This window comes from Gymnodraco acuticeps, unplaced genomic scaffold (genome assembly GCF_902827175.1).
Source record: "Gymnodraco acuticeps unplaced genomic scaffold, fGymAcu1.1, whole genome shotgun sequence".
Classification (NCBI taxonomy): Eukaryota; Metazoa; Chordata; class Actinopteri; order Perciformes; family Bathydraconidae; genus Gymnodraco; species Gymnodraco acuticeps.
In genome coordinates, this window is record NW_022992130.1 from 1,025,757 (window position 1) to 1,038,868 (window position 13,112).

At 41.4% G+C, this 13,112-nt stretch overlaps 1 protein-coding gene across 1 annotated transcript; it reads left to right on the plus strand.

Annotated features, from left to right (window-relative positions):
• Positions 1–10,953: 10,953 nt before the first annotated feature.
• LOC117538158 (zinc finger protein 862-like) lies at positions 10,954–11,583 on the plus strand. Its single transcript, XM_034203708.1, has 2 exons — positions 10,954–11,103; positions 11,337–11,583. Exons 1-2 carry the CDS (start codon positions 10,972–10,974, stop codon positions 11,511–11,513), a joined length of 309 nt encoding a protein of 102 aa, XP_034059599.1. The 5' UTR covers positions 10,954–10,971; the 3' UTR covers positions 11,514–11,583.
• Positions 11,584–13,112: the final 1,529 nt, after the last annotated feature.

The following is a 13,112-nucleotide window of genomic DNA, read 5'->3' on the forward strand; positions in this document are numbered from 1 at the left end:
GGATTAAGTCAGAATCAAGTTTATTGCCCGGTACAAGCCAATTGCTTTGGTGTATGGTGGTGGAAATACAAACAACACAAGAATGTAGGAGTAGGTACACATTTTTAGGAGAGTACGCTTAAAGCTCCCCTATTGTACTGTTTTTCATCAATATATTATAGGTCTCAGATATATACAAAACATGTCTCTGAAGTGTTTGGCTCGACAAACCAAACAGATCGTGCATTGTAGCATTCCATAAACCCCTCTGTTTCAGCCCTGTTTCAAAAGTGCTGATTCTCTGTCTGTTACTTTAGATGAAAATAAGGAGCCACTCCCCACGCCCCTCTGAGAGATATTTGGTTAGAACGAACACAATGGTGCTCTAGGAGGAGATTCAGGTGATAAGGTGGGGGGGGGGGGGGGTGTTACCTTGGTTGGTGATTGGCTAATGGTGACATAAGCCAAAAAATCGTTATGACATCAAGTGGCCACAATCTGATCAGATCATTTTCAGACAGGTTTTTATATAAATGGATCAGGACAAAAAGTGAGCGAATCTTTTTTCCTGAAACTTTCAGAATCTCTTTAAACAGAGGGGACACATGGTTATGTATAAAAGACATGAAAAAGACAACGATATAACATTACAAATGAATAAAGACAAGTAATTACACTACATTTAAATATACAAAATAACAACACGTGCAAACTAAGGACAATACATATATGACAATATCTGATTAACTACAGTATCATATTTTAAAGTGGAGGGAGAAACGGAGACCTGTCCTTGACTTGAAGAACTTTGAACACGTAGAGTTTGCAAACGCTTTTTTTGTCATTTAGTCATTTGATATTATTGAATTCACTTGACAATTGACAAAATAAGAAATCAAACCCCTGCAACTGAGAGCTTTTAAATCCCTCCCTCTGTCAGGCCTGCAGGGGGAGCCTCTGTGTTCCCCAGCTCAACATCCTTAATACTTTAACAATAGCTTTCAAACTGTTTTGGTTCCCTGCAACGTTTTTACTTCGGGCAATATTTTGAAATCACCTTCTGTTTATAGCCTACTCTTTAAGACGTTGACATTTATATCTCCACAGTAGATGAAGATGTTTTGCAATCTTTCCTTTCTTTTGCAATTTGAACTGCCAATAAAGCCCTTAGCAATCACTTTGAATGATGTGATTATATCAAGATGTGCTCTGCCGCCCCTCTGAGGTCGCTGGTTTCATGTCTTTGAGAGTGTTTACTTATTGGAATTACAATATATTTTGGAAGAAATGTTCATGTTGTTTCCAGTATGTTTTTGAGTTCTACCATCAGCAGGTTACATTTGGGATTTGTGTCCTAGCGAATCTTGACTTTTTGTTTTTTCTATTCCACATCTCTGTTTGAGAGTTGTATTCCTTGCATTAGATCTGGTTTGAGTTTTTTTTATATGTAGTATGTATTTCTATTATCAGGTCACTGCTAACCAAGCTAGCCTACACAGTTGTCAACAACTGTTCAATTACATTTAGGTTAACATATGTATTGTGCATGTTATTCTAAGTATTTATTGATCACTCGTTGATGGATTACTGAACAAAATGTCCCTGGAATAGACACCCATTACAAAGAGATGCATATTTACCACCACACAATATAAAACGACAATGAAATACAAAGAAACTATATAGAAATAAATGGCCAAAACGATAAAAACTAGATCTATGTACAGAAATGGTGGGGCCTTTTCCGTGTCTATGCCCAGGGGCCCATTGTCTTGCAATCCTCCCCATCATTTTTCTTGTTTATTAGATTATTTACTGTGTCATACTCCCATATGTTTACACTGCTGATAGTTTGTTACTTCACTCCAGAGTTGGAGACAGAATACGGGTGGCAGCAGACACAGTTTGGAAGAGGAATATTAATGATAAATCATTTTGGGGTTGACTGTCTGTGAACAGGGAGGGTCCTGCTTCACAGCCTCTTGTAGATCGTTCACCTTTGAAGCTTTTGTTCCCAGAGATGTCTCTTATGTCTCGCCACTGGACTTTTGTGACCTCCTGTTGATGTAATGCTGCCACTCCCTTCACAAACACACAGTCCTTCATGCTCCTTCCTTCTGCACTGTCAAACTATTTCAATAGGGGTTTTGTACCCAATAATTATTTTGTATTTCATAGATTTCTGTGCTCACAGTCATAGACACACTTCAGATCGCAATCTGTTTCACATCACTGCACTCACTTAAGACACATTTCTGTCTTGATTTATTTCACACAGGGTTAGAGCTTTCGTGCCCTTGTGGTGTTAATCAAGATTTCCCCCCACATTTTCATTTTACCCACTGCTCTTTTTGAGTACTTCAGGGAGGTTCTGCAGCTGGGAAACTGCTAAATGTGTTCCCACCAAGAATGAGATCAGGTTCTTATTTTTCTTTTAAAGCAGGAAACATCTCTGTCTGTGTCCAGCTGTCTATGACATTTCCTACAGAACAATGACTATCTGTCACCCGGTACTTCGGTTATGTGGCTGCTTTTGTCCCGGTGTCGTGCTCTGAATGCTTTACAAACAAACCTCATTTGTCCCCCGAGGAACCACATGCACACTCCTCACGCCTCACACTCCATCACAGCTGTGTGTGTGAGGTTTTGCACTTGGATGTGCATGCATATGCGTATGCATGCTCATGTGATGTGTGAAATGAGACCCCACCGCAAAGAGCAGGGCAGGTAACCCCACTCCCAGGCTGCCACAGAAGGCTTTTGTGACTGCTTCCCCGCCCCGCCTTTTTAACCCCCCATTCCTGGTATCAAAGCGCTGCTAAAATCACAGGCCGGCCTGCTGACAATCAGCCCGTTTCAATGCAGGGTCACAGCTTCCAGGAGTGGGGGCAGACAGGGTTAGCATTTCCATTTTCACCCCCTCTTCGCTTTTCATGTAAATCAGCCATCTGAAGTCTTTTGGTGCGGGTTTGGACCATGTGTAGATGTAGAGTGACGTTACACTGGTTTCCTTGTTAAATTAACAAATTCGTAGGCTATTTCTTTTATAGGCTTGAAGATTTGTTTAAATTCTCCCCTCTGTCAAATCACTCTTTTCTACGGACATCCTATGTGCATGTCAACAGTTCAGAGTCGTAGTTATCATGACAAAAGCAGCCCCTTGCCTCCCACGCAGCCTTTACGGCCCGTCCACACTACAGCTTCGACAGCTTCAAAAACGGTTTCCATTCCAACGCGTCTCCCCATTAACTTTGAATGGGGTGACGTCACGTTGCCTCGCTTTTCGCCAAACTGAATTGTGGGTAGCATCAGACCCGGCGCCAGAACAAATCTAAAGGGAGGGCATATGATTTTCATGGGAGGGCACAACACCGTCACGTGCTGCGGGCCTGCGGCACAATATATATATATATATATATATATCAAACAGCAAGGCCAACAGCATTGCGTAAAGACGCACACTAATCGCAAATACATACACAAATAAAGGGCAACATAGAAACCACTTTTGAAACATTGTGTGCGTGGCAGCACAGACACTGGTAAATCACGAGCAAGGCACACTGGTTAAGGATGGCAGCTTCCTCATCGCTGCACTCGGAGAGAAATAGACGGAGACGATGAACTGCTGTTAGCTCCAGGGGCGTCGCCTGGACCTGGAAACATTCGGGGCTTAGCCCACAGTGGCGGCGCTAGTCAAATGTTCTACTGCAAGACTCCCCACACGCACATACACAATTGCGCCATCTGGTGTCACAAACGTGTGCCTGCATTAGCTTTGTTACGGCAATGGATTGTGGGAGATTCTCATAGCACGTGAGGATCTCTTGAGGGTAAGGTGCCTGTATTATCTCGGTGGACAAAATGTATGTTTTTATTTTATAAGGACAATAACGTACTGTTGTGTTTGTGTAGTTTAATGTTAATTGTTTAATGCTCACAGTCACAGCAACATGTTTTTAGTGTGATTGGCTATTTGTTTTATATGATTTATCAACGTGATCATCAATAGCTAATCTGAGCACCAGAACCCAGCTCACGAGTCCTTTTATGCTGTCCATTGAAATGCAGGTATGTGAGTTTTGTACACCAGTTTATTTATGTTTAATGTTTCACATTGCTCCACATGATGCCTTGACTACAAAGTCTTCCATGTTTCTACGCTTCTTCCTCTGTGTCACAGTTTCGGGAATATCAAGATCATTGCACAGGGCCTTGGTCTTGTCATAGACCTCATGTGCTTTCTCGTTACTTTGGTAACTTTTCAGTGTGTTCTCAACTGCTGTTTTGTAATCTACTGCCTGCACCAAGTCAAGTGTTTCTTTCTGCAGGTATTCAAGCAGGCCCTGAGTGGTTGAGAGCAGTGTCTGGAACAGGACAGCATGTAGATGGTACTGAATTTTCAAAGCTTGCTTTCCAGTCCCTTTGCTAGAGGGGCTGAAAGGCTCCCTAAAGTCTTGATCAAAGCAGGGATGTTTTTGACATGCCCAGCGAACAAGTTGTTCGACCTCTAGTTGTTTCTGAAATGTTTGCAATCTCTGATGGTGGACAAGAGATGTGGAGAAGAAAGAGTAGAGACACTCCAGGAGATCAACGCAGGTATGTGAGTTTTGTACACCAGTTTGTATAAGTTTAATGTTTCACATTGCTTGTGAAAAATATACTACCACTATACGATCACTGATGTTTTGTTGTTGACTGGACACTTATTTTGTAAAAGAGATAGCATGAGAGGATCTCTTAAGCAATGCAGCTCACGTGTCCTTTTTATATGCTGTCCATTGAAATGCAGGAAAGTAATCACCAGCTCTGAGTGATCTGTTGACGAGGGGACACTACACCGGAGTTACATAAGCAGAGATAAAGTGCTATTTTGGGGGGAACTCACCTCCTCTGGGGTCCCCCAGGAAGACTTTTTTTAAATACTGAAGTTAAAAGCATCAATCTTGTGCACTTTGAGAGCAACATTAAGAGATATGGATACATCTCTCAACACCCATATGTCAAAAGAAATCAAAGAATCAGAATCGGGTTTATTATTTAAAAACACTTCATTTTCCAATTAAATCATAAACTATGTCAAATTATTAGAAATTGATAGTAATCAGATTAAACAGAAAAAAGGGATGGAAGGAGGAAATAATAATCCCTCATCAATTGCTGTTTGCGGTTGAAATGATCTCTTTTGCTGGCCAAACATGCTGGATGGAAAGCAGTGGTGTCTCACTTGCTTTGGCCCTGTATCTGCAGTCCCTAAATCAGTCATGTTACTCATTGACTCTTGTCTGTTCTGGTGTTCCTGTTCATTGTTGTCTCCATTGTCGTTCTTGTCTGTTGTATCTCCTTCTTGTGTGTCCCTTTCTCCTGTTCTCCTTTCTTCATCCTCTACTCTGTTTGGCTCATCTGTGATGACTGTAGGTAAACACAAACAAGTACGTATCAGTTTCCAGCTCTGTCAAATAAATGAATTTCAAGATACACACATTTGTCTTCATTAAAATGAGTGTCACAAAATGTAATACTAACCAATTGAAAATAGTTACATTTACATCTCTTGTAGATATCACTGTTATAGTAGTTATCTGCCAATAGGACAGAATCATTCCTATACAAATGCAGTTTGAGTAATTCACTTAATATATTTACTTAAAACTTTAATATAGTCATTTTCACTTAATACTCGAATATAGTCATCTTTCTGCATTCAACACTAAGGAAAGCTGTACAATTTGACATGATAATGAGGAAAAAAGGCCTCCGACAATGCAGATCATTTTTTGATCATATCAATTTTAAGATGCGGGTCAAGGCTTAATATTTGGGAGCATAGTGTCCCTTGCTCCCTTTCCCTTTGATCTGAAATATTTGTATAAAAAGCTTGTTAGCTGGCTGTCCATCTCATAATGTTCACATAGAAACTAGCTGTCAATAGGAAATATAAATCAGAAGAATTATATTTTCATGCAAAATCTGTCACAAAAAGAGGTTGCACATTTAAATGCAGGTGTTGTTATGGCAACGTCAGTGGCCAGACAGCCACATTTACTGCTGCAAATACGTTCAAACATGCTGTCGACACGTAAAGCAGTGGCAACTATGCCACCATTTCAGCTGACTTTTTCCCAGAAATACTGTCACATAACATCCATATATATATTTCAGTGCTAGGTTGATGCTTAGCTAAGCTAACTATGAAACACTTTAACTGACAGGACTCAGGAATCAGGATCAACTGTGTACTACTGTAAGGTAGCTTCTAGCTTCATGTCGAACACAGACAGTAAGTCAACATTTCCCAGAGAGCTTTCTTTGAAATCACCAAGTAACGCTAAAAAACACAACATTTAGATTGTATGACAAAGTGTTTATTTAATATATCTGGCTAGCTATAGCTACTTGCTAACGGTTTAGCTTACCCGCGCGATTCAAAGTAACGTCAACGTAGCTATAATGTATGCTTTGCTTACATGTTCGCATAACTTGTAAGTTTACTGACAGCTACATACCTTGTTCATCTGGCTCAGGTGGTGGCTCTGGGGTTGTTGTGTGAGCCACCACTTGAGAATTGCCGTCTTTTTTATTAAATAAATGTCTAATCTTCAGAATCTCCGCGTCCGGGGCTGACAGTTTAAAGTTTAAACATTGTCACAGAGGAGAGGTACGTACCTGTCAGCCAATAAAACACGTTTATTTCCATGCAACTCTCTGATTGGTCTGGTGGCGTCGTCTTGCCTCTGTGTTGCATTCACTGAACATGGGAAATTACATTCCTGCCGTCTGTCCTATAGGTAAAGTAGGTTAATGTATTATATTATTGAGGGAGAATTTGTCCGGGGCTAAAGAAAAAACATCCGGGGCTAAAGCCCCGGATGCCTACCCCAGGCGACGCCCCTGGTTAGCTCTATTATGGCATTGTGCATGTCGTGAGAGGCAGGCCCGGACTGGCCATCGGGAGGACCGGGAGGTTTCCCGATGGCTTGGCCTGTTAAGTGGCCTGCTCGCCTGAGATTTTTTTTAAAAATGTCTTTTGAACGCAACGCTGGCATAATATGATCTGGCCTGCTGCTGACATAGCCTGTAATAAACACACAAGACTAAAATAATACGTGTTTAATTAAGCCCAGATGCAGTGACTGCAGGCCAAATCCATGAATGCGGCAGGCAGGTGTCCAAAATAAAGTTGCACCGGTATGAGGCGCAGTGAGAACCACGCACCTGTCAGACTAGCGATTCGGCACATTTACATTTCAGGAGAATAATGAAGATGTGACGTTTCTCACGAGACCCGTGTGCGCTGCCATTTGATTTAGTGTGGACTGGAACGACTGAACTGACGCCGGTGGCAAGCTTAATTATTGTGGAAGGATGGACCCCCATCCTGCGAAAAAAAGGAGGAAAGGTGGTGCAGAGAGGGAAAGGGAGAAAAAGAAAAAAGCTCGCGAGGAGGAGGCAGCGAAATGTGCTAAAATCACAGATTTATTCAGAACCCCCCGTATGGTACAGAATGACGAAGCCGAAAGTAAGTTAGCCAACATTATGAGCAACATTTCTTTCTATATTGTAGCCTGATGTGCACATCGACTGACTGTCAACAAAACAGTTTCTCAGTCCAATGTCATGTTAGTGGCAGACCCTGTGTGACTGAGACTGTGAGGCTACAAAAAACCCAAACATGTCCTTAATGTTACTCAAGGCAAATATATAGGCTAATATAACCGTTAGACTGCAGCTAACTGGGGCTACATACCCCATACTGTGAGTGAATAACTGTGCAACAAAGGGGGAGACAATAAGTATGTTATTAGGCCATGCAAATACAGGGTCAACTAACTTGAACTAAGTGATACAAATAAGTGTTGTATAATTAATTATAGTACTGGATCTCCTTCAAAACCACCAACATTGGCATTGGCCTACGTGAAGTAAACTCGAATAGGCCATTATACAGTTATAATGTACTCTGACACGTGTGTCAATTGAAAATAAGTTGGGGTCCTCATTATTTTTCCTTTGCAAAGGTGGAGATAATAGCAGTGTCGGTCCTTCACAGGGAGAACCAAGCACCAGCACAGAGGAACTGGCAGGTACAGGGCAAACAGTCCACAGTGGAACATGTTAGATATTAGTGAGATTTAAACTACAGTATGAACAATTGAAAACAACATAAATGATGACAAAAATATTCCTGAAACATGTTCTTGAACAATGTTATTTCATAAATAATTGTTAATGTGATTACATGTTCTCCTTATTCAGTAACACGATCAGATGACGCTGATGGTGATGGCCTTGAGGGAGAGATGCAGGCAGAGCTCAGTGCTAGGACAGAACTGGCAGGTACAGAGGAAACTGTTTCAATAGGCTATGACTATGAAAACACTGAACAAAACCAAAGGAAATGTAATGACAACAGTATAAGCAAGCTATGTTCATGTTCTCTCAATAAGTTACTGTTACATATAGTTATTGATACAAGTTTAATCCTTATGCTGGCTCTTATTCAGTACCAGCAGACGCTGAGGAGGTCGAAAAGACAAGTGAAGATTCAGGGTCCAGCAGGGAAATTGCAACTGAGGAGAAAGACAGGGAACGACAGGAAGTACAGGAAGTTGACACAGAGAGGCCTTTCGATTATTTTGCTCGCCCTCAGCCAAAAGATTTTGACTTATTTTTTTCTTACCACCCACAACAAACTTCCAAGAAAGCCATTCCTAAAATAAACCACAGCAAGGATGAAACAAATAGGAAATGGTTAACTTACTGTGAATCATCGCACTCTCTGTATTGCTCGCTGTGTCTCATGTTTGCCAGGCCTGCCAGTGACAATGCTTTTGTGAAAGGAGGCATGCAGGCATGGAAGCACGTTCACCAGAGAATTGAAGAGCATGAAAGAAGCGGGTTGCATCGAGATAGTGCAAATGCATATTTCCTGAGAGCAAGCAGAGCTGATATCAGTAGCCTACTGAGAGACAAACAAATGTCAGCCCACCGAGAGGAAGTGAGGAAGAAAAGACAAGTTATGGAGCGTGTGGTTAATGTCATAAAATTAATTGGTAAGCGTGGACTCAGCTACAGGGGTGGTAGTCATGAAGCAGCGTATAGCCTTGAAAATGTGGCCTTGGATCATGGGAACTTCTTGGAAATGATTATGCTGCTGAGCAAATATGATACCACCCTTCAAGAACACGTCAATGACTGCATTAAGAAGAGCAAGAGGTTGCATGAGGCTGGAGGTGCAGGAAGGGGGTCGTTACTAACTCTGCTCTCAAAGCAAACAGTGAACAAAATCATTGATGTCATTCGTATTTTAATCCAACATACTGTTGCAAGTGAAGTTAAAAAGGCAAAGTGTTTTCGATCCAACTTGACACAACACAAGATCTGACATCCAAGGACCAGTGTGCAGTAGTCCTGAGGTATGTGACTGATGTCATCCATGAGAGGCTTATAGCTGTCATTGATTGTGAGTCTTCAACAGGAGCATTCTTTGTGGAGCTGGTGAAAACAACTCTGGAGAAAGTTGACATTGACATCAAGACATGTGTTGGTAACTCGACTGATGGAGCTGCTAACATGCAGGGGCAATACAAGGGATTCTCTACATTGATCACCAGAGTCTCCCAACCAAGTCCACATATGGTGTTATGCACATGTTTTGAACCTTGTTTTAACAGACACTACTGGAGTCGTCGTTTCAAGTGCATCCCTCTTCTCGTTGCTAAATGATTTAGCAGTTTTCATCAGGGAGTCTTACAAACGGATGAACCTGTGGGACGAAGTCAATAAGGACAGCAGACACAGACGGCTTGCTCCGATAGGAGAAACTCGCTGGTGGTCAAAGGACCAAGCCTTACACAAAGTATTTGGCTGTTTTGGAAATCCTGGCCATGCCCTTTATATCGACTTAGTGATCACCATGACAAGAATAGAGCTTGATGACACTATGAAGCCTACTGTGAGAGTCAAAGCCAGAGGATACATTGAGGCACTTCTGAGGTACGAAACCATACTTACAGCACAGGTTTTTCTCCGGATATTTGAACAGACTTCCCCCCTATCAAAATATCTGCAGACCAGTGGTATGGACATTCTTACTGCTCAACACTTGGTGAAGGGAACTGAAGACAGCCTGAGAAAGTGTTCCAGGGACTTTGATGGTGTTAAGAAAGCTGCAGATGAGTTTGTGGCATGGGCAAATGGCATTCTACAGGAACAGGATGAGTGTGATTTGGAAGTTCAGACTGCCCTCCCAGAGAAACGAGTTAGAAAAAAGAAATTCATGCCAGGTGAAGTGGCACAAGATGAGCCTGTTTCAGATGCTGAGAGAAACTACAAGATCAAAGCACATAATGTCATCCTCGACACTGTCGACATGTTAGAACTGTCCCATATGCTGCAGTGATTCCCACAGCATGTTAATACTTTGGGGGGCCCCCAAAGTATAATGGCTCCCCCCAAAGTATAATTTGTGTGTTTTTTTTACTCAGTGAGCACTCATTTGCATTTGCATTGGTGGCAATGAGTGCTCAGTGAGTAAAAAAAACTTAAAAAACCATAAATTATACTTTGGGGGGAGCCACCCATAAATTATACTTTGGGGGGAGCCATTATACTGGTAAACAGCCTCTATGGGCGCGAGTCCAGACCCACTTTTGGAATCAAATGATGACGTCAGTGGGATTATCTCCTTTATCAACTCCTAAGCATCCCCGGGACAACATCACTAGCCCCGCCCCTAAAAAGGTGTGAACTTGAGCCAATCAAGGACTACTACTACTAGGTCGTCCTTAGACGAGTTTGCCAACGGGTTCGCCAATCCTCACGGTCCTCCATACACCCGGCCAGCTCAAACCCCACCTCACAGGAGCTTTCAAGGTAAGTAAACTTGCCTGTTTTTGTTTACCAGAATTGATTCATCTTGTCTTGCGTATGGTTAATTTTATTGTATGCTCTTTTTCCAAACTTCTGAAGGACAACAGTCAAGCTGAGATCATGCAGATGCTGGCAAGCGAGAACGATGAGTGGGCCGAACTCTATCCTCTACTCGGCAAGCTTTCTGCGGCTGGGCTGGTGATCCCGGTCTCAAGTGTGAACTGTGAGCGAGACTTCTCGACGATGAACCGGGTACGGAAAATACATACATCCAAATTATTTCACAGGTGCAGCCTGGATATGAAAAAAAAACTTTGGAGTATAAAAGCTGTATAAAGAAAGCCCAAGTGTCTGATGGTGGCCTCTGCTGGCTACTTCTGAACTGCAGCTCAATGATTGTACAGTCATCTTTTTTATTTTCTAGCACTTGTTTTGATTTCTGCATGGTTATTTTAATGCTTGGTGCCTGTTTTCATGCTTTTCAGGTGAAAACTGACCTGCGAAATAGACTTCAGGGGGAGCACCTGGCAGCATGCCTCCGAATATCCATAGATGGACCGGAATCGGAACACTTTCCATACCAGAAAGCCCTGGAGAGGTTTTTTGACAAGCCGCGACGGATCCACTGCTCAAACAGGCTGTGCCGTCTGTGCAACCATTAAGATTGTTGCTCATTTCATTCACCAGTTTGTATATAGTTAAAATAAAGTTATCCGGTGATTGACGATCAGATACCAGTGTGGAGTTTTCTGTCTTAAATTTGATATAGATCATGTTCTTTGTTGGTTTGTGAGGATGTTCATACACACTTGGTAAGATGTGTGTGTGAAAGAAGACCACAAAAAACAGCAGTGACTGCTCTCAGCTGTTTAACACTTAAAGACCTAGACACCATCACCAGTTGTAGGTTGTCTGAAGTGCAGTGTTACTATGAAAATTCACTAGAATGCAGGAATTGAGAAAAAAAATCTCAACATTTTTCACGGGGACGACGACGACGACTTTTTTGCTGATGTCAACAGAGAAGGAAATCCTTATGGGACTTGACAGTGACAATGTCATTGACAAGGTCGCAGAGACCAGTGAGTTGATGTGCCGCCAGCTTACCTTCTAAGGTAAGACAGCATCTCCAAAGGTGCATTATGTAGTTTCAGGGGAGGGGGATTTGCAGATTTGCAGAGCCTGCAGTTAGTTTAAAAACATATTTGCTGGACATGTGATTCTTAGTATTGATTATTTGATCTTAAATAAAAACAAATATTTTAACATTTAAATCTGTTTGTTCAGATTTCAGAACTTTTATTTGTTTCTTATGCCTACTGTAGCAGTTTGGGATTGATTTTAGCAATGAAAGGTGCTTCATAAATACAATTTATTATTATTATTATTAGATGATAAAATACGTACAAAAAATGTTCACTGCTCTGATCAGAGAAAACCAGATTCAGACTTCTGTTAAGTTTAAGTTGCTGCTAACCTGAAGTAACTGAATTGTAATGTTGCTGCATTGAATAGATGGGCTGAAGCTGGCATCTAAATCATTTGCAGACAAATAATATAATCGTGTTTTTTAGGTAGCATAATATCATAGCATTCTTATATGAATCCTTTTGTGACTTGTATTGAGGGGCAAATGTTGATGAGAAGATTAAATGGTATGTAGGAAAGAGTGTTCAAATAGGACTGCATTGAGGGCTGTGGTTGTGTTTAACAAAGTGGTGCTGTGTGACTGTCAGTCAATATGGAATGAGCTTTGGTGATTATTTTGCCAATATGTGGAATACACTAGCGGATATGGATAGCTCCTGTTACCTTTTTCGTTGAATTGAGTGCTGTAGTTAACTAAATGGGATTTAATATTATTTCGTTTTTCAGAATGAACAAAAACAACACTGCAGCTTGAACAGATATCACTATAGGTAGATATTAATAAGAATGAAATTATACATTTACATTTCTTTAAATGTACAGTTCTGTTTCATATGGGTGTTTCCATAGATCTAGTCTCTTTATTTTCCCCTCAAAATGGACCAGATTGATGCATTTCACTCAAAATAAATTTAAATTGTTTCCCCGGGGGAGCATAACAGTAACCTATGTCCATATGTTTCTATTTGGGTGGTAGATTTAAGGGCTATCACTACGGGCAGCAACGCTGTAAATATTGATGATACATCCAGCAAAACGCCCCCAACAAAAACTGGTAGTGGCCTGGCTGGGTGTATAATTCCCGGCCTGACTTATTGTCCCAGTCCGGCCCT

Bases quoted from the DNA above. Each gene is read 5' to 3' on its own strand.
- LOC117538158 (XM_034203708.1), top strand. From the start codon at position 10,972: ATGCAGATGCTGGCAAGCGAGAACGATGAGTGGGCCGAACTCTATCCT. The intron at 11,104-11,336 runs GTACGGAAAATA...CATGCTTTTCAG, and splicing joins ACTTCTCGACGATGAACCGG to GTGAAAACTGACCTGCGAAA.